This window comes from Zingiber officinale, chromosome 1B, assembly GCF_018446385.1.
Source record: "Zingiber officinale cultivar Zhangliang chromosome 1B, Zo_v1.1, whole genome shotgun sequence".
Classification (NCBI taxonomy): domain Eukaryota; kingdom Viridiplantae; phylum Streptophyta; class Magnoliopsida; order Zingiberales; family Zingiberaceae; genus Zingiber; species Zingiber officinale.
This window is the reverse complement of record NC_055986.1, coordinates 40204015-40226049: the sequence shown is the minus strand read 5'-3', so window position 1 is coordinate 40226049 and position 22035 is coordinate 40204015. Positions and strand designations below refer to the sequence as shown.

At 36.7% G+C, this 22035-nt stretch overlaps 2 protein-coding genes across 4 annotated transcripts; both read left to right on the top strand.

The window, feature by feature from the left end:
• The first annotated feature begins 9973 nt into the window (after nt 1-9973).
• LOC122037994 (protein LIKE COV 2-like) lies at nt 9974-11296 on the top strand. The gene is made up of 3 exons (XM_042597520.1): nt 9974-10105; nt 11060-11112; nt 11194-11296. Exons 1-3 carry the CDS (start codon nt 10001-10003, stop codon nt 11294-11296), a joined length of 261 nt encoding a protein of 86 aa, XP_042453454.1. The 5' UTR covers nt 9974-10000.
• Nucleotides 11297-12607: 1311 nt separating this feature from the next.
• Nucleotides 12608-14872, top strand: LOC122053027 (UDP-D-apiose/UDP-D-xylose synthase-like). 3 transcript variants are annotated; one of them, XM_042614902.1, is made up of 4 exons: nt 12608-12650; nt 12749-12851; nt 13441-13534; nt 14832-14872. In XM_042614902.1, the coding sequence occupies exons 1-4, from the start codon at nt 12637-12639 to the stop codon at nt 14858-14860; spliced, it is 240 nt and encodes a 79-aa protein (XP_042470836.1). In that variant the 5' UTR covers nt 12608-12636; the 3' UTR covers nt 14861-14872. The 3 variants fall into 3 exon arrangements, 1 of the variants encoding a protein (XP_042470836.1); XR_006132155.1 differs by having other exon boundaries at nt 12612-12650; nt 12745-12851; XR_006132156.1 differs by having other exon boundaries at nt 12641-12654.
• The last annotated feature ends 7163 nt before the right edge of the window (nt 14873-22035 follow it).

Below are 22035 nucleotides of genomic sequence, written 5' to 3'. Positions count from 1 at the left end.
ATAGTTATTGGTGGAGGGAATTTAACAAATCTTGACTTTAATATATTTAAGAGATTTTATAATTATTAAAATGTCTCACCATAATTAACTTCTTGTGCGTTTGGAAAATCTCATTACGAGATTTATCTCCATTAATCCTTATAGTCTTTTAAGACAAATATGGCCTCGAAAATTTTAACATGTTAATATACTTATGCCAAAAGGAATTTATATCTAAATTACAACATGTATTACTTTACAGGTTTTTAGACACAATTTATTTCTATCATGAAATGTTAAGGTGTATAACTTAAAATAAAGAAATTAAGATTTCTTTAAAATCTCTCGAAACATTGATTCTTCAAATAAATTTTGAAGAAGAGGTTTCGTACTATATGATCCAATCATAAAGCGCGGCGGAACACATATACTTAAAATCAAATTTGTACTTAAATCATAGATCTCTTCATGATACATATAGTTTTACACAAAATAACATAAAAACATACCTCGAGTCTTCAATAGGCATGAATGATATCACAGACAAATAAGAGCCCCACGTGTGACTCCTCTAGCGGTATCCAGGTGCACTAGATCATGAACTTGACTTAAGTAGAAATGTGAATCATAATCCAAACCGGATTCACATTTTCCACCAAAGACGGAGTATCATCCCCTGCGAATAGTGGGGCATGCAAACAAAGAGGAATATCAATGAGGATGCAAAAGTGACATGTACCCTCCAATGCAGCCTAACCAAAGAAGAGTTGAACCGGATTGGGCCCTTCAACAGTGCTAAGGAGTTGTGAGAGAAAATTAATCAAACTACATGAGGACACCTCTGATGCAAAAGTAAGTAAACGTGACTTAATATTAAATAAGTTATATAACATTAAAATGTAGGAAGGTGAGTCAGTGAGCCAGTTACATGCTCGCATCCAAGATCTTCTGAACAACCTCCACGCGATCAGATAAAAAGTGGAGAATCCTGACGTCATCAAGTAGGCACTAAATACTTTTCCGAGGAATACCTTATGACCATCGATGGTAAATGTTTATAAAGTATTCAAGGACCTTTCTTTAATTAGACTAGACGAGATATTTTGAGAATTTGAATTACACGAACAGGTTAATGCACTTTCAACCGAAAAATATATTATGTTGGTTACAAGTACAAGTAAGACTAAGGAGTCTAGGAACAGGCACCGAATTGAACCCGAGTCCAAAGATGAATCAAACTCAGAAGACGACAATAAAATCACCATCGAGCTCGTGAAACTAGTACAAAAATTGTACAAGAAGAAGAAGGGCTTCACCAAACAAGAGATCAAGAAGGTGACTCAATTGAACATGAAGGCTAAGTTCGAAGTTAACTGCTATGGCTGCAGTAAGAAGGGACCCTACAAGCCTGAATGTCTAAATCAAAAGCAAGGAAGAAAGAAGACGTTGAAGGCAACATGGTCTGAGTTATCAGAAGAGTCAGACGAAGACGAACAAACTCAAACAAGCTTCCTTGCTCTACCCGTATAAGCCTATATTGTTGAGACTAAATCCGAGTCTGAGACAGAATAGGAAGCTGAGTCTGAGCCAAGTCACAGATCTGTATCTAGTGCAGAAGGTTCTAAATCCACTGTAAGTAATTCTTTAATTAGATCTCATAATTTAATTTCTTACTTATCAAGAAAATTAGCTAAGTCTAATATCTGAGTCAAGACACTCCTAAAGGAGATTGAATCTCTTAAGGGGGAGACTAACCCAAGTCCTTTGACTGAGCTAGTTCAAAATGGGAATTCAACCCAAGTCTAATAACTTGGGAAAGAAAATCTCAATCTGAAAACTCAAGTCAAAAGACTTAAGGACACATTGAAACGATTCACCTTGGGTTCCAAAAATGTTGATATAATTTTTGAAAAACAAAGTGTTGTATATAATAAAACCAGACTTGAGTACAAGGTTATACATCAATTCAAATCTTACTTGTCTTTAGTAAATCGATCAACTAAGAACCTAGTCCAACCATAGGTCCCCAAGTCTAACCTGACTAATCAAGTTGGACTTTGTCAATATTAGATCCCCAAGGATCAAATCCACTATTGGAGCAACCCCAATGGTCCATGAGACCATGTGTTTTAATGTTTAGGCAAAGGGTTTAAGTTAGGTTCACCCTTGTATTTGATATGTGTATATGAGTGTGCAGGTTTACAGGATGCACATATGACTTAGGTTAATGGCTTCGGGTTCGGTGAAGGATAGAGCATCCGAGGAACCGTGAATAAGGCAGCAAGGACAAAAGTCGAGGGAAATAACTTCGAGACATACGCAAAGGATGACATTGGCATGAGTCACGGGCTTTGGTACATCCGAGGGATGATAGCCAAAGGAAGTAGGCTTGTAGACAAGAGGTCAAAGCTGCAAGTAAGTCGTAAGAGTGAAGGTCTGAGTATTGAGAGATTGTACTCGGGTACCAGTCGACTGGTGATTTCATTAGTCGACTAGTTCAGCCGACTGGGTAGTCAATTGGGAGCGAACAGAATGCTTTTGTTCACTCGATCAGTGTGGAGCAGTCAACTAGTGCTTTTACCAGTCGACTAATATCGAGCCGTTGGAATGTAATGGTCAAATCTTCACAGAGGGTAGTCAACTGATGGTTTTGGTAGTTGACTGGTAGGCGGCGTTTTTAAGCTGTGACCTATATAACTAAGGCTTTGGAGCTTGGGTAAGGCTGACAAAATAGAGATGGTTAACTCCTATAGTAGTCTACTAGTATCCTAGCTTCTCAAGAGTTTTGTGAGAGTTATGGTGAGGTTTCTCCACCCACAAGGAGTTGCGTGAGCTAGTTGGAGGTCTTCCGGGGAGTAATTCACCGACGGATAGGGATCGTCCACCTTACGGATAACCGTGGAGTAGGATTCTTATCTTCGAACCACGTAAATTGACGTGTCAGTTTGTTTGCTTGTTCTTTCCTTTAGTCTTTAGCTTTCGTATTTGTATTTAGTATTAGATTTCCGCTGCGTAACTAACAAATATGTAGGAAGTAATTTATTTGGGGGCACTGTCTATCCAACCCCCCTTCTAGCTAGCCACAAGATCCCCAACAAGTGGTATCAAAGCGAGACCGCTCTCCATCGGACTAACCGCCGATGAAGCTAAGAAGATGACCGGCTTGATGGTACCACCAAAGTACGAAGGAGGAAGCTTATGTGACATCACCTTTTGGATGGTAAAAATGAAGAACTTCTTCGAGACGGATTGGGACATTATGATGGTCGTCGAGGAACCATTCGAAGTCCTAAAAGACAAGAAAGGAAAAAGACTCCGACCGCGTCATTAGACAAAGGAGCAACAATCACGGGCAAAGGCAAATTCAAAGGTAATATCGATTTTAATTGATATTTTGCCTCCTAACGTGATAAGTGATGCAGGTGAATATAAGAATGCTCACGATTTGTAGAGCAAAGTAAAGAATGTTCTAGACAAAAAAAACTTATGCCTACACAAGAGGAAGAAAAATTTGAAGAAAGGGAAGAAGTGGTCCAAGAGTAGGAGAAGGACCAATTGGATGTGGAGACCAATTCAACTTCAAAAGAGGAAGAGGAAGTGAATTCAATCACATCCGAGGAAACAAAAGATGAGGAAGTATCATCAATATCCTCAAGGGTTGAAGAAGAGTCCAAGATGAATGAAGAAGAAATCTTGGAAGAAGTCAACCTAGCTAGCACCTCCACCGAAGTGAAGTCAAAGGACAACATCATTTGCTTCAGGTGCAATGAGAAGGGACACTACAAGAGTAGGTGTTCATTGGGTAAGAAAGAGGTATCTCCTAAACTCAATTTAATTTTTTTAGAATCTAATTTGAGTTGTAGGAAGAAAAAGGAAAAAAAATACATTAAATGCTTTACATGTGGTGAGATGAGACACTACCACACAAGATGCCCAAGGAAGAGAGAGCTCAAGAAGTTGGAGCATCTAAAGAAATGGGAGAAAAAGAGGAACTTGAGTCAAGGGGGAGCTTCAAGGGTAAGGGAGGTATATCCTAACTTAAAGTTTAATTCAAATTTAAACACCTCCATGCATGCTAGACATAATTATTATTATTTACCCATGCAAAATTTAGGTTTCAAATATCATGATAAAAATAGGGTCATTGTAGATTATAATCCTAAAGCACCTATGCATGATAAACCTAGACATGTTAGATTCTCATTACCTAAGGAGAAGAAGATAATGGACAACTAAGGCATTAATCCCAAGAAGGGGAGACATATGCCTAGGAAAGGTAGGTCTGGAAATGTCCAATGTGGACAAGTCAATTCTAGGGTTAGGAACCTAGAAAGGAAAAAATCAAGCAAAGCTTGATACTTTGGAAAAAACCCAAGCAAGATTCAATGTTGAATCTAAGGGTTTAAGTATGGTGTTGGGTAGCCAAACATCCAATAATGGTATATCAAGTTTGGGATACCGATCTAGTGTCTCTAAGGCTAAGGGAAAGTCTTATGCTAGGGTTGCATATGACTATAACAAGGAGAAGTCAAAGCAAGGGAAAACCATTTAAAGGTAAGGAAAAAGTTAACCAAGGACAAGGTGTCCAAGGTTAAGAAGGTTAGGTTTGTAGGCCAAGTGTTACCGGAGGTGTACCGATGTGGCCTAGCAATTGTGGATGAGTCACCTAGGGAGGTGACTAAGGTTAAGAGCTCTAGGGGGAGCTCAAAGAGTTAAATTGAGATCCATGGCCAATGGATCTCAAGTGAGTTTTACTTGGGAGTATAGGTTGGGTCATGAAATGTGCCAAATGGTTTAGAGACGGACTTAAGTCTCAAACCTAGAGATTTGGTACAATTTCGTTGTATTTCATGCTTGGAAATATGACATTGGGGTCATATTGTATGATAATTGGTTTTAGCTATATAGATGCTATATAAACTAATGCTAGGGATGCATTGTGGGTTAGTATGAGTAAATATATCAAGAGAAAACCAAAACTAGGACTTTAAGTCAAGGTTCAATTGAACCATTTAGCTAGTTTTGGGTTTTATATCAATCTTGGGATCCGAGATATGCACATCTTTAAATGTGTTTTTCTCAAATAGACACCGGTAAAACAGACCTCTTCACAAAATTTTGGGATTTTTAGATGTTTGTGAAATTTTTTATGTATTTTTGAAATTGGGTTCAAAATATTGTTTGAGCTGAAAATAGTGTGCTAGTCGACTGGTAACAGTATTTATCGAATACAAAATGGTTCTGTGTGTTGCATTCGATAAGGTCAGCCGACTTGTACTTCTGGCAATCGACTGATACTAGCCTGAAATTGTTTTTCAGCCCTGTTTGTGATCAAGTCAGCTCATATATGTGTATGAGATCCTTGGAGGATTAATACATGAGTTTAGGGTCAGTTTGATGATCAAGTTTTCAATAATTGGGATATTGTTGGAGCTTTTTAATGTTAGGCAAAGGGGGAGAAGTAAGATTTAGTTATGAAAACCTTGAGTGCCTTTGCCTAGGGGAGCCTTGCGATAGGTTCTTAAAAATCCCTGTGGTAAAATCCTTGCTCAATGGGGAGCTTAGGTGTAGGAGGAGCCTTGGGATATGTTCCAATGCATGTTTGCATTGTCCATTCGGCAGTGTAAGTCCAAGTGTGTAGCCTTGGCAACGTAAGTCCATTTGGCGGTGTAAGTCTAAGTGGGCAGCCTTGGCAACATAAGTCCATTATTTTTAGTATGTTTATTTGCTATTTGTTTTCCTTAACTTAAACGTATTGTCAAACATCAAAAAGGGGGAGATTGTTGGAGCAATCCCAATGGTCCGTGAGACTATATGTTTTGATGTTTGGGCAAAGAGTTTAAGTTATGTTCACCCTTGTATTTGATATGTGTATATGAGTGTGCAAGTTTGCAGGATGCACATATGACTCAGGTTAATGGCTTCGGGTCCGGTGAAGGATGGAGCATCCGAGGGACCGTGGACAAGGCAGCAAGGATAAAGATTGAGGGAAGCGACTTCAAGGCATACGCGAAGGATTGCATTAGGACGAGCCACGGGCTTGAATATATCCGAGGGACGAGAGCCAAAGGAAATATGCTTGAAGGTAAGAGGTCAAAGCTGCAACGAAGAGTCAAGTGAGTCGTAAGGGTGAGGGTCCGAGTGCTGAGAGATTGTACTCGAGTACCAGTTGACTGATGGTTTCATCAATCGACTGGTTTAGTAGACTGGGCAGTCGACTGGAAGTGAACAAAATGCTTTTGTTCACTCGGTCAGTGTGGAGCAGTCGACTGGTACTTTTACCAGTCAACTGGTATCGAACTGTTGGGATATAATGATCAAATTTCCACAGAGAGCAGTCAACTGATGGTTTTAGTAGTCGACTGGTAGACCGAGTTTTTCAACCCGTGGCCTATAACCAAGGCTTTGAAGCTTAGTTAAGGCTGATGAAATAGAGATGGTTAATCCCTATAGTAGTCTACCAATATCCTAGCTTCTCAAGAGTTCTTGTGAGAGTTGTGGTGAGGTTTCTCCACCCATAAGGAGCTACATGAGCTAGCTGGAGGTCTTCCGGGGAGTAATCCACCGATGGATAGGGATCGTCCACCTTACGGATAACTGTGAAGTAAGAGCCTTATCTCCGAACCACGTAAATCGGCGTGCCAGTTTATTTGCTTGTTCTTTCCTTTAGTCTTTAGCTTTCGTATTTGTATTTAGTATTAGATTTTCGCTGCGCAACTAACAAATACGTAGGAAGTGATTTATTTGGGGGGGGTCATCTATCCAACCCCTCTTTTAGCTGGCCACAAGATCCCCAACATCCACTACCTTGATAGAACTTATCGAGGCTATGAGCTAAGGGGAGTCGATAAAAAGACCATCTTTATTATTAGATAAATATGATTGATATGCTTGATTTACTGCTTTCCTTATACATGCTTAGATTATGATAGATAAAGACTTAGGTTTGATCGATATTTATTTAGTTAGAACTAGGATTCTCAAAAATAAAATTAAATATTTAATTTCTTTAAAATACTTTATCTAAAAGTGGTTGTTGTTTCAATATCCAATAAGGTTTAGTGGCTCGCCACAACCTGGAAGCTAATTATTGAATGAATGTTTAATTAACTAACTATTAAACTTTAATCTAACTCATGTATAAATCAATCTTTAGAATTGAATGTAAATTGAAGATAAAATTAATCATTTCACAAAACAGATAAGGTTCTGATTGACAATATAGAGAAAAGGTGAAATGAATTTATATTTAAAATAAATTAATCAAACTTAACGTAAATTTAATCAAACTTAAACCGAATATTAATTAATTTTAAAATTTTAATTTAAAAATCTTAATTATTTTCAAATATTAATATTCAAATCATAATTAATTTTTAAATTTGAACTTCAAAATCTTAATTATTTTCAAATATTAATCTTTAAATCATAATTAATTTTCATAATTTAATTTCAAAATCTTAATTATTTTCAAATTTTAATTTTTAAATCATAATTAATTTTTAAATTTTAATTTTTAAATCTTAATTATTTGCAAATATTAATTTTTAAATCAAAATTAATTTTTAAATTTTAATTTCAAAATCTTAATTATTTTCAAATGTTAATTTTTCAAATCATAATTAATTTTTAAATTTTAATTTCAAAATCTTAATTATTTTCAATGTTAATTAATTTTTAAATTTCAAACTTCAAAATTTTAATGATTTTCAAATCTTAATTAATTTTCAAATCTTAACTATTTTCCAATCTTAATCAAAAGTTTTAAAATTTAAAATTTAATTATTCAAATATAAATATTTTTAAAATTCAATATTTGTTCAAAATTTGATCTTAAATTTTAACTTTAAATATTTTTCAAAGTCAAAAATAATATTCTCAAACTTAAAATCAATTAACTCAACTTCATCTCACATAAAATCATAAGCTGAATATGTTTGATAACATAGAATAAGTGAGATGAAAAATAAGAAAAATAGATGATTACTTCTATACTTTTAAACTTAAGTTTTTCTTGCTTAGACTCTAAGATCATATTCATTAATCAAGACATTAATTAAATTATTTAAGCTCACTATCCCTACAAATTATTTAAACATTTTAAGAGAGAGAGAAATAGGGAGTTATTTTTTTTAAATTTAAAAATTAAGTTTTTTTTTGGGGTAATATTTCAAAAGATTTATAAGTTAAACTTTTTCAAAATCAATTACACCTTCAAAATTTTAAATTCCTTTTTAAAGCTATGTTTTAACTAAGTTTTTTTTTCAAAAAAATATTTTCAAAGCTAGGTATTTATCTAAGATTTTTTAAAAATATTTTTAAAATTAAGTATTTAGCTAAGTATATTTTAAAGAAATTATTTTCAAAGCTAAATATTCAGCTAAGTTATTTTAAGCTAAACACATTTTTTTTTTAAAGAAAAAGTGCTATTTTTAGGGAAAATTTAAAAGAAAAAGATTTAAAAAGTTAACTTTTCAAAATTAATTTTTTTTCAACTTTTCTCTCTACTTTCACATTTTTTAAAGGAAAAAATGCTATTTTCAGGGAGCTTAAAACAAGATTAAAAAGTTAACTTTTCAAAATTAAAGTTTTTTTATAACTTTTCTCTCTACTTAATATTTTTTTATATATGTCAAAGGGGGAGAAATGTATTAAAAGTAATGTAAAAAAGTTTTATTTTGAGAAAAAAAAATTATTTTGAGAAAAAGTAATATTTAAGGGGGAGAAAGTAACATTTTTGCTTAAAAAATATTTACTTGAAAATTTACTTGTTCTTAATGCCTTACTATTTTGTATATTTTTACTTAACTTTTGAATTAGGTTGTCATAATAAAAAAGGGGGAGATGGTTGGTGTAGGGAACACCAGGTGATCAAACCTATGTTTTGATAATAGCAAAGGAATTCAAAGTTAAGTTATCTTGTGATCTAACAAGTGTAACTAAGTGATCTTAGGCAAAAGAAAGTCCTAACTGTTAGAGTGTATACTAAAAGTCTAGCTTTTGTATAAATATATAAGAATCACATTGGTCAAATGTCTACATTTATATGCTAAATATAGTTGTTCAATTAATTTATATTGTAGATAACATGGTGTGTGATGTCACACACAGAAGATCATGTTATCAATTCCTTATAAATTATAAATAGTAGCTCATGACTAAGATGGATAGGAACAAACCATTGGAATAGTCGTAGTATAATTTGGTATTAGTTTATCTTGACTATAAAATTACACTAGTACATTCTGAGTGTATTGAGCAGGACTATTTAAGGTAAGTTCTTTTTATATTGACTGCATAAAATAACAAGACCTTTGTTATTATGGAAGTGTGTGCTCTTAATCATGATATAATAACAAGTACATATACTCAATATTCATTTCTTTAATTTATCAAAAGGTGTGATTTAGTTCGATAAATCAATATGTCCGATCACTACAAGAAAAACCCTCATAGACATCGGTGGAACAACAGCGATTTTAAGCAAAAACCGATGTCTGAGTATTTTATACCGGTTTTTTCAAAAACCGGTGTCTATAAGCGTAGATTTTCGCTCATAGACATCGGTTTTTTAAGCCGATGTCTATGAGCGCCTTTTTTTTGTTAATAGACGCCGATTTTAACAGCGGTTTTTAAAACCCGGTGTCTATGATAAAATAAAATAATTTAATTTTCCCACCAATACTTAATCGAAATTTACAACACTTCACTCTTTCCTCCAAACCTAAACATATATCGCGCACCATATACAACCATCTCTCTCAGCCTCTTCCTCTCCCGATCAGGAATGACTCACTACGCACCTCCTCCACCTCCTCCCTTTGGGTAAGAAGAGGAACCTTCTTTGCATTTCGAGAAAGGAGAGGTGACGAGTTGGTCTTGTTTTCTAGGGTTTCAGAGTAGTAGCAGCGGAGGGAGGCAAGATGCAGACGACTAGGGCGTTTGTCAAGTCTCGCTATTCCGCGTCGGCGTAGAGATCGGGAGATAAAGGGAAAGCGCGCTGAGGATAGGGAAAAAAAACATGGCGGAAGAGAAGGAATCCACCTCCATTCCGCTAAGCCAGGTGGCGAACCCTGAAGACCCAGCCAAAGCGCCCCCAATTTCTCCCAGTTCCTCCACCAGGAAGGTGCGTGCCTGCCAGATCTGATAGTGTCTGGGGTTATGGCCTCTTTGTTAGCCTTGATGCGGTCAGTTAGGGTTCCAATTTGGATCGGGAGAAAAGTTGGGCAAGATTATAGCGGGACATTTTTGTAGTTGTCTTTAGGTGCTTCTCGTATCAGATTTGTGCTCTTTCAGTTGGATAAGTCGAGTTTGGTAAAATTTTGCTTAGGATCATTGTTTGTTTCCATCAATTAGTTTCTAGTTAGCTGGATGGCAGAGAAAGTTAACTACTTTTGAGCAAAGTATATGAACCTCTAATATTAACCGATTCAGAGTACATGAAATAGAGTGATCATCTACAGAAGGGATTATAGCCATGTCGATACAGAAGGTCATAGTTTTCATTATTAGTTGGTATGTTGGTATGCAATTTAATAGCTTTCGGGGTTCAGGTAGGCTTAGACACGCATTCTATAGCTACACCTCCATCACAGGATACAGAGAGCAGAGCCATGGGTGTATATAATTTGTATGTTACAGCTCAATTTGCACGTTAACCATTTATGACCGTCTTCTACGAAGATAAGTTGTGTAAAACAAAGTTAAAATATTAATAAATGTGTAACAAAAATCAGAATTTGACACCGCCTTTAACTCACTACAAAAATACTCACCTATTTTCGTCTGTACAATGATGACTATTCTTTTAATTTTATTTTTTAAATAGAAGAAGAAACTTGTATTAAGTACTGAGAATGCTATTAACGTTTGGACATAATGAAGTGAAAATATCATAAATAATTATGTGAACCTTGAACTGCCCCATGACTTGTATTGGAGAATACATTTTTAAATTATTTTTTCTACCCTCTTTCTTTCCTTGGCTATGTAACTCCATAAACAGGAACAATAACTAACAATTCTAACTTTTTCATTGTCTAAATTATCCTGATGTAACTTTTAGCCTTGTTATTTACAGGCCTGTGGTGCTGTTCTTCAGAGTTGGGTGTCAAAGAAATTTATGACTGGATGGTACACTTATATCATATTCATTCTTCTGATTTCTTGCATTTAAATTTTTCTGACACTTGTCTCTCTTCTTTTTTTTTTCAGTGTAGTTCTCTTCCCTGTTGCAGTCACTTTTTACATTACATGGTGGTTTATTCAGTTCGTTGATGGTTTACTATTAACACTGTTTTACATTTTGGATGTTTGAGGAAGGATGTCTGTAGGCTCCAGGTAGGTGGATTTTTGTTTGCTTTCATTAGATCAAACTTTTTTGACTTAGTTTTTTGTTATCAGTATCTTATCATTCATTCATGCTATCATACTTCAAGCTTAGATTCTTGCAAGTTTGTTGCTAGAACCACACATTGGGCTTCGTGATATTAGTCGGATATTAGAGACAAATTTTGTAACGAATCTATTGATGCCTGCTTATGTGATTTTTTTCTCTCATTTAGTAAGTAAATAGATGATGACTGAATTTAAATTTTGTTCTTTTGGAGTTGTTTTATGATCTTTCATTGGTTATGTTTTTTTTGGGATTGGCTAGTCGAAGGATAAAAGTGTTTCTTTTTGTTGTGGAGTTTTGCTGGAAGATAGTTTTGAATATGATACAGAAGTAAAAGCTGGAGTCTTTTGAAGAAATGTCTAGTTAGTCACAATTTGCAAACAGTTTGTTTATGCTTTCTTCTTAATTATCTATGAAACTACTTTGTTATTAAAAAACATTATATTTTTTTGATTGCTCTTTTCAGAGTCATTGTAGCAGAAGTTTTAACATGTGGATCGACATCATTAGTTCAAAAGTAATAACTCCTTTCGAAGACAAACAAAAAATGGGAAGAAAAAACTTCTCATCCCTTTGTTCCCTTCTCATTCTTCTTCTTCACTTGTTTACCTTCAATCCTTATGTTATGCTTTCTTTTGGCTGCAAAGGTATATACTTGATATGGTTATGAGGTGGAGAAACTGCCTGCATTCTATAAACCATCAAGCATTCAAATTGATCCGTATAAATACCTTTGCGATTTATACGAAATGTGTGCTTTCTCTCAAAACCTCAAATTAATACTATCCATTATGTTAGGCTGCACACGGTGCTGGCAGTGGACGTCTACAGCGACAAGATTAAGCACCTATTCGACGCGACGGAGGGGCAAGAAGTCGCACGCCGCCATTGGGGTGGTCGGATCTAGTTCCACCGCCTCAATATCAAGCACGACTCTAGGCTCAAGGGCCTCATCAAGATGTCGGATTTGGTTAGTTCCCTTGTCCTGTGGAACAGATCTAACCCTGGATCTCTTCTTGCATTTTTTTTTTCAGTGTGATCTATGCGGTTCTGCATTTTTTTACTGTCGCTTTACTTCTCAGCATCTTTTCCTTGGTCGTGATCGGTTGAGCGAATCTTTTTTTCGTCATCGTCGCAAGGGATCCTAATGTATATGCAATACAACTTTTTGTTTTCTTTGTAGACGATTAATCTAGCGACAATCTACTCTCTTGCTGATTATCACACCCGCCCACTAGACACCATCTGCAGTAATTTCATTGATGCTCTCCCAGTTGTTAGTTTTGAGACCCCTGGGCTTGTTCATTTTCAGTTGGATTTTTTTTGTACTCTTCTTTGGTATTGATTTTGTTTATTGTGGCTTGTGCAAGTTAGGTATTGCTCAGAAAACAACAAGCGCGTCATTCACTTCTCAACATGTGAAGTGTATGGGAAAACGATAGGAAGCTTCCTACCCAATGATCATCCTCTTAGAAAGGTATCATTGGTATTTCTACATTTGAGATGCTGATGATACTTTTAATTCTCCATTTCTTAATAACATTGTTTCTCGATGGTAATGATCTTCTTTTTGACCTGAAAATGAGTCTTTATTGTGGGTACTATTCAAGTTGTGGCAATAGTCATGTAATGAGTTGAGGTTTACCTAGAAATAATAGAAATATCATAAAAGATTCTAGAAATAAAAAGTAAAAAAAAAATCTGATGATATATTTTTATTTATTATTTTAAGTACTAGTTTTTTGCTCTGACATTAAACCACCACAAATAATAATATTGGTTATTTCTCATCATGTTTTGTTCTAAGACTCAAATTTCTGTTAATTAATATTATAATATTATCATATGAGTTTAATATCTTGTCGTACATGGTTATTCCTACTTAGTATGCATGTAGATTTATATGTACATATCTATATATGTGATTTCTCTATGGTTGAGTCCTCTCTTGACTTTGTCATTTTGTTTCATTTGACTTTATAGTAGTGTGGACTGTGATAAACAGTCATCTTTTAAATCCTATGATTCTATTTATTATTCTAACCTTAACATATTTTCTATGATAGAACAAGAAAGAAAGGAAGAAGGTCCGTGAGGTTGGCATCTTGAAAAAGGATCCTGAGGCTATTCGAGAGCAAATTGAGAAGATGGAAAGAATGAGTAAGTAATTTGGCCAAGATCCCCTTAAAATTCTTTTTTCACTGATATTGAATGTGGTCTTTTGATCTCATTGGTCTTCAACGTAATAGTTTTTTTACTTTTTTTTCTAGGCATTCTTATAGTCCTCTTCTTTTTAGATTGAAATTTGATGCTTCTAGAATGATACATCAATAGAGGATCATTATGTTGTTTTCCTTGTCGCCATCTAGTACAATATATATAAATCAAATCAGTACAATACATATAAATCCAATCAAATTTAATAAAAAAAACCCAAAATTCAAGCCAAGCTAAACTACACAATAAGAAATATTTGTCCAACTCAAACTTAATAAAAGACATTCAAATCATCAAAACATAAAAAACCATTCAATCATTCTATAATAACTATAATCAGTGACACATGGGAGCAACCCTCCATGGGAAAATCATTTGCAAGCAACTGCAACCTCTAGTCACTTACTGATTATGTGATTTGACATTCAACACCCCCTTTTTTGACATCAGTACTCTCTTCAAGCAATTGGTGCCTAAGTTCGAGTAAAGATACCTTTGGAACAAGAGTGCAACTGTAACCTGAAGTTGTTTGAGTGTCTGGTGATCTGCTTTATTTATCAACTCTTATATATAGGCTTGCATGCAATTTAAACAAAATGCATCCTTGTTTATTTGATCTCATCTCAACCTTCAAGAAATTAGAATAAAAATTTCATCCAAGATTGTGATGGATTGATTCTGGATTTAAATTTTAATATGATTATTACTACACTATGCTTCTCTTAGATTTCTCTCTCTCTTTCTTTACATAGTGAGCAACAGTGTAATACTTTCATTAAGATTTGATGTTTTTCTTATTATATACAAATTTAGTGTAATACTTGTAATATCATTTCGATCTAGTTAACTATTTTGAGGCAGATCACTTCTTAGATTTGGATATTCAACAGTTCTTTATGTAAAGAAGTCTTGTGAATTGATGAATATCTTTTATATGGTAATGCTGTTGTGTTTTATCTGGCTCAATATTTATGTAGTTGCTCATGTTTGTTGAGGTATCCTATTAGCATAGGGAGAATTTTATTTTGCTTTCAATGACAAACATAGAGCTTTATTGTTGCATTCTTAAAATTCCCAGGAATGATAGATCTATCACTATATAATGTGGTTGAGATAAATGATGAATGTGTCTCTTTTTAAGTATTCAAATTAGTCATCTTGTTACTCGGTGCTCTTACTACTTTTTCAACTATTATTTTTGGTCTTGGTTTACTAATATATTATTTATGTATTTTTACAGTTTACAAATCTCAAGTACTCCAGAGTTGAAATTGATGAAGTACGGTTCGAGTGGGTTGAATGCATGCTAGATTACATTTGAGTAGGAAAGGTATTTGTTTTTTGAAAATTTTTGATGATGCATGCATTTGCATGGAATGTAAATTGTGTATATTGTCCCATGTCAATTTCTTTCTGATGGTGATATTCTAGGACTTCTGCAGCATGTATAATTCTTTTATTTTTGTTCTTTGTTGTAGTTAAGTAGACCAAATGATACTTTTGTTTGAAAGATTAGAACAGTGGATGTTTTAACTCAAAAAACTAGGCATTTGAAGGTGAAAAGTGGTGAGATTAGGGAAATGAATGGCGCAAGAAGAATGGAGCTATATAGCAAGTTGAACAGATTTTGATTCTCATAATTTAATCTAGCCTCAACTTGATTTTTGACTCACGATGTTCTACCTTGATGTGTACAATATCTATTAGCTTTTAATGTAAAAAGAATGTTTGTGTATTTTATGGATACTGTTGTAAGAAGAATATTTATATAATTTGTGAATATTTGTGTATTTTATAGATATTGTTGAATGAAGAATATTTGTGTAATTTGTGAATATTTGTGTATTTTCTTGGATACTGTCGATTTTTCATTGTTTCGAAAATTGAATTTGTGTCGTTAAAAAATACTGATATTACATCGGTTTTCCACCGCTGTAAAATCGGTGTCATTAACTAATATTACATCGGTCGTATACCGCTGCCAAAATTGGTGTTATTAACATATAATATTACATCGGTTTTACACCTGATGTTGTTAAGTGATACTACATCAGTTTTAACCCGATGTCTAAAATGACAGACCTTTTACATCGCCTTCATAGACATCGGTCGAAAATGTAATAGACATCGGTGGAAAACCGATGTCTATGAGGGTTTTTGTTGTAGTGGATAAGTTGGGAAATGGTATTATTTATATGGTGTGTTGTTGATTATAGAATGAAACTGTCCTAGTAATCTAGGTTGATGATGTCCCCAAGAGGAGCTCATAAGAATTGTCATGTAAACCCTGCAGGTGAACTTAGTCCGACATAACGATAAGGTTGAGTGGTACTACTCTTGGAGTTAGATATTAATTAAGTGAGTTGTCAGTAACTTACTTAATTAGTGGACATTTGTTATCTTAAACACAGGGAGACTAACACACTCATAATAAGAAGGAGCCCAAAATGTAATTTGGGATTGGTGCGGTAGTTCAATAATAACTCTTTAGTGGAATGAGATATTATTGATGAACTCGAGTTGGGTGTTCGGGGCGAACACGGGAAGCTCAAGTTCATCGGGAGACTAAAACCAATTCCTCCTCTCGGTCCCTGTCGTAGCCTCTTAATTATAAAGTGTTATACCCACCCATACCCACCTTCTTACCCACCCTAAGGTCGCCGGCCAAGCTTAGCTTGGAGCCCAAGCTAGGGCCGACCAAACCAAGGTTAGATGGGTCAAGTAGGTGGCCGACCCTAGCTTGAACCCAAGCTTAGGTGCCCGGCCACAATTAAATAAAAGGAATTTATTTAAAATATTTCCTTATGTGGAAGCCATGGTTTTAAAAGAGAGTTTAAAATTTAATCTTTCCTTTTATAGCCTTCTACAAAAGATTAAGAGAAAGATTTGATATCTTTCCTTATTTGTAGTTAAAAGGAAGATTTTAATTTTTGATAAAATTTTCCTTTTTTGTAACCATCCTCGTGGTTTTAAAAGAGAGTTTTAGAATTTAAAATTTTTCTTTTATAGCTTTCTACAAAAGATTAAGAGAAAGGTTTGATATCTTTCCTTATTTGTAGCTAAAAGGAATATTTTAATTTTTGTAAAACTTTCCTTTTTTGTAACCATCTCCATGATTTAAAAGAGAGTTTTAAAATTAAATCTTTCCTTTATAGTTTCTACAAAAGATTAAAAAAAGATTTGATATCTTTCCTTATTTGTAAATTGAAAGAACAATTTTAATTTTAGAGAAAACTTTCCTTTTTGTAAATCATCCACATGTTTTAATAGAGAGATTTTAATTTATAAAAGTTTTCTTTTATGACCAACCATGAAGAGAATTTTTAAAAGAGAAATTTTTATTTAAAAATTTCCGAAAACAAATTAGGAAGTTTTAATTTTGTGTTTAAAACTTTCCTTCCTAGGAGGATTAGATATGGCCAGCCACATTAATAGAGAAAAGGATTTATAATTAGTTAAATTTTCCTTTTCAATGGCAAGGAAAATAATGAAGTTTTATTAAAACTTTCCTTATATGCCAAGACCAAGGAATATAAAAGAGAGGGTAGAGGTGTCTCACCTCATAAAGATATACATCCAGTATTCCTCTCTTAGTTTCCTTGTGATGGCCGACCCTCCCTCTCTTCTTCCTCTTCCCTTTTTCTTCTTCCTTGGCCGGCGGCATCAACTCTCTAGGAGATCCTTGGTGGCCGGATTTTACTTGGAGAAGAAGTACAGAAAGGAGGCTTTGTTTCTTTGCATATCTTGGAGCTTAGTTGGTGGCCGAAGTTCTTCAACTCAAGGAGTTTGTTGTTGGCCAACACTTGCTTGGAGAAGAAGGAGGTTTGGGTGGATTCTCGTTTTGGTAGATCATCGCCCACACGACGTCCGAGATAAGAAGAGGAATACGGCAGAAGATCGTGAGGTCTGTAAGTTATAAAAGGTATAACTAGTTATTAGTTTCCGCATCACAACTAGTCCATCCTTTTATTTAGATCTTGAAATACAAAACACAAGAGGCTAATGAATCTAGGTAATCGAATTTATGTTTTTGATTTTGCGTTTCTTTTGTTTTTCGAGCTTGTGATTAGATTGTTCTTTTTGGTTAAACCTAGGGTTACTATAAGGAAATTAAATATTAAATTTCGTTGAAAGGCTTTGTCTAGGAAGTGGTGGATGCTCCCATACCCAAGAAGATCTAATGCCTCGTCATGTTTAACCTGGAAGTCAATCTCTGGAATTAATATTTAATTGAATTTGTAACATGAGTGGATTTGGATCAATAATGTTAAGTATCGTTTGCGATCCAAATCTAAACCACTAAGAACAAATAAGTTGAATTTGGAATCAATAATGTTAAGTTCCGTTTGCGATTTCAAATTTAATTTCTAAAGAACACAATAGGTTGTTAGGAATGGTTCATGACTTGTACAAAATTTTTGTACAAGGGAACTGATACGATATTCCCAGTAGCAACCAACACTAACTACGGCTAGGCAGGTAGAAAGTCCTAATTGTGGTTAGGCAACAAAGTCCTGGTCCGAGGGATTTGGCTAAGTCTTGGTGGGTTGAGGACTTTGGGTGAAATCCTAGAGTCGAGGACTCTAGGTGAAAATCCTGGGGGGCGTGGACACCAAGTTGAAGACTGGATGGGTTGTGGATCAGACGTTCATCATGAAAACCTGAAGTCTCGGATGCTGAGCAAAAGTCTTGACGGTCTAGAGGACCGGTCTAGCAAAAATTAATTTCTCCTTAGAGGAATAGGTGAGGGTGCATTCCCCGAAGAGAGAATAATATGCGTCGATCCAACCTAGAGTTTCAACTAAACTCAAAATCAAGAGCGGATAGTCCGAAGGTTGTCAAATCTTATTATTCTTTACATAATTTACAGGGAGACAGTCACAGAAAATGATGGTCCAAGAGCCCAGATTGGCTTCGTCGACAAGTAAGGTGCCTAGCCAGGCGCCCTCGCAGTCCGGGCGCCAGAGTTGCTCCAGGCACCCAGATGGCCAAAATTTGATCTGCTCGGACAGCTAGAGCGCACTATTGGCAGAGCTACGTTATAGTCTGGGCGTCCGGGGGTGGTCCGGGCACCTGGAGCTGGATAATTTTTGTAGATCAAGTTTCAATGAGAGCACACCATGTCAGCTTATGGGGGCGCCCGGGGGAGGTTTCAAGTGCCGGGAGTGGGCTATAAAAGGAAGATTCGACCAGCATCTCGATAACAATATTCCGAACATCTTCTGCTTCTGCATGCTGTTCAGAAAATACCTCCATGACACCCAAAAGTTGATCCGACTATAACTACGCTGAAGATTTCTTCTTCTTAGTCGTCAATATTTTCTTTAATTGTTCAAGTTACTTATACACAATTGTAATTATTTTGTTAACTTACTCGGATTGATAGTGATTTCCTAACAAAAGCGATCGATGATTGCTGACATTGGAGTAGGAGTCGTCATAGGCTCCGAACCAAGTAAATCAAAGCGTTATAGATTGCTTGTTTTGATTTTTCAAAAAGTGACCCGATATTTGATGGAAAGTCTGGTTGGTTCGTAGGACCTAACAACTAGCTGAATTTTAACCAGATCTACGACCTGACAACTAGTGGGAAGACCTAGTGGGTCAAAGGTGAGTCAAACGATTCTGCATGGTAAGTAAGATAAGTCATTGGAGGAGAGTGATCTAATAAAGTCGAGTCCCAATTAGGGACTTTAGGTGCCAGTGTAGTTTAGGTCCATTTTGGAAGCCTAAACTTAGACCATAACTAGATCCTAATCTTAGAAAGATAAGATCTAATTAATAATGTTATTCTATATTGTGCTAACTTTATTTTACAGGTTACACTGTGTTTTTGGACTAACTCATTTTGCAAGATTAAGGTAACAAAAATCGGTCTTGGATGAATAATGTCCGAGGTGCCTCAAAGGTTCTCAGAGGTGCCTTAGATCGGCCTTGGGAGGCACCCTAGACTTGTGGGAGGCACCCTCAAGGAGATGAAATTAGAATATAAGACTTCATGGCATGGAGGCGCCCTGGAGGCGTTGAAGGCACCTCAGAGGTGCATTAGAGGCGCCTTGGAGGCGCATTAGAGGCGCTTAAGAGAGTATGGAGGCATCCTCGTGTAGATAATTGTTAGGATCGATGGTCGCGGCTAGAGAGGGGGGGTGTGAATAGCCGACCCCAAATCTTCGTTTCTTTCTACAAGTTGACGTTAGCGCAGCGGAAAATAAAACAAAGAAACAAAGACAAGAAGATCAAACCTCAACACGCGTCGATGTAACGAGGTTTGGAGATATACTCCTACTCCTCGGCGTGTCCGTAAGGTGGACGAAGTCTATCAATCCGTCGGTGGATGAGTCCCCGGAAAACCGGCTAATATGAACTCCTTCTGGGTGGAGAAACCTCGCCACAATAACTCTTGCAACAGAAAGATAGAAGTACACAAAATACAAAGAAGCACAAGACAATATGAATGTAAAACAAACAAGCTTGCCTTCTCGTCTGGAGATCTGTTAATGAAGCAGCAGCTTCACGGATGCCAGCAGCAGGGAAGCTCACGCGAAGCTTCAAGAAGTACGAGCTCAGCAAAGCTCGCAGAAGGAACCTGGAAGAACTTGCAGAAGCAAGAAGAAGGTCCTGTAGAGTCGCTTGACTCTTTATATAGCTGAACCTGCAAACCTGTGAAGGCAGAAGAAGACACAGAAGACTGAGATCTAGCCGTTGTCACTCACAACGGCTAGGCCTGGACCGATCAGGCTCCAACCTGATCGGTCCACACTTTCCCTGATCGGCCTTGGGACCGATCAGGCCTTAGGCTGATCGGTCCCCAGACCAATCAGCCAACTCTCACAGAGAGTTGGCCTTGTCCCTGATCGGTCTGTGGACCGATCAGGACTTAGGCTGATCGGTCCCCAGACCGATCAACCAATCTCTGTCTTCTCTTCTGTTTGCTTCCTGATCGGTCTGAAGACCGATCAGATAATCCACAGAAGCATTCTGTTTGGTTACTGATCGGTCACCAGACCGATCAGCTGTATCACTGGATCGGCCCCCAGATCGATCCAGAGCTTGGATTTTCCCCCAAGTCTCCCACACCAACATCCGATCAACCTTGACCTGTTGGTACATCATGCTTAGCATCTGGTCACTCCCTTGACCTGTTAAGACTCCCTACCAAGTGTCCGGTCAATCCCTTTGACCCACTTAGACTTTTCTCTTCGTGCCAAGTATCCGGTCACTCCCTTGACCTACTTGACCTTCACAACACCAGATGTCCGATCAGCCTTGATCCATCTGGATTTTTCCTTGCCCGGCTTCACTCACCAGGACTTCCCAACTGTCTGGCTTCACTCACCAGGACTTTCACCAACTGCCTGGCTTCACTCACCAGGACTTTCACTTTCACCTAGCTTCACTCACTAGGGTTTTCACCTGGCTTCACTCACCATTTCTGGCTTCACTCACCAGGACTTTTCCGTTTGCCTGGCTTCACTCACCAGGACTTTCCATCTGCCTGGCTTCACTCACCAGGACTTTCACCTGGCTTCACTCACCAGGACTTTCACCTGGCTTCACTCACCAGGATTTTCACCTGGCTTCACTCACCAGGATTTTCCATCTGCCTTCCTGATCTAGAGAACGAGCTACCGAGCCCTCTCTGACCTAGTCCGAAGAACGAGCTACCGAGCCCTCTCTGTCTTTCACTTCCGGTCCAGAGAACGAGCTACCGAGCCCTCTCTGACCTAGTCCGGAGAACGAGCTACCGAGCCCTCTCCGACTTCCACTTGCCAAGTTCCCATACTTGGACTTCTCCGTGCCAAGTCTCCATACTTGGACTTTCTTCCGTGCCAAGCTCCCTGCTTGGACTTTTCCCGTGCCAAGCTCCCTGCTTGGACTTTTCCGTGCCAAGTCAACTCACCTCGAGTCAACCAGGTCAACCTTGACCAAGGTTTGCACCCACAACCTCCCAAGTTCTGTTCTTGTCAAACATCAAGATACAACTTGAGTCAGGTCAACTCGAGTCAGGTCAACCAGGTCAACCTTGACCTAAGGTTGCACCAACAATCTCCCATCAAAATACAACTCTTCTGTTCTCGTCAAACATCAAAATACAACTCGAGTCAGGTCAACTCGAGTCGGGTCAACCAGGTCAACCTTGACCTAAGGTTGCATCAACAATAATGACCATAGGTGTCAAAGTTTATCAAAGTCAAAGTTTGCAAGATAATTTTTGAGGTTGGAGGCACCTCGGATGAATTGGAGGCGCCTTCAACACTCTTTAAAAGAGCTATTCTACCAGTACTTCAAAAACAACTCATATACACGATCTTTCAAGATTCCAGCTGCTCCGTGTTGTGAAGATACTATGCCCTACTACTATTAAGAAGTCGTCCAACACCAAGCTCGATCTGATAATCTTCATGTGTTGGGTAATAAAAATTTTAATTAAGCTTTTAATTACT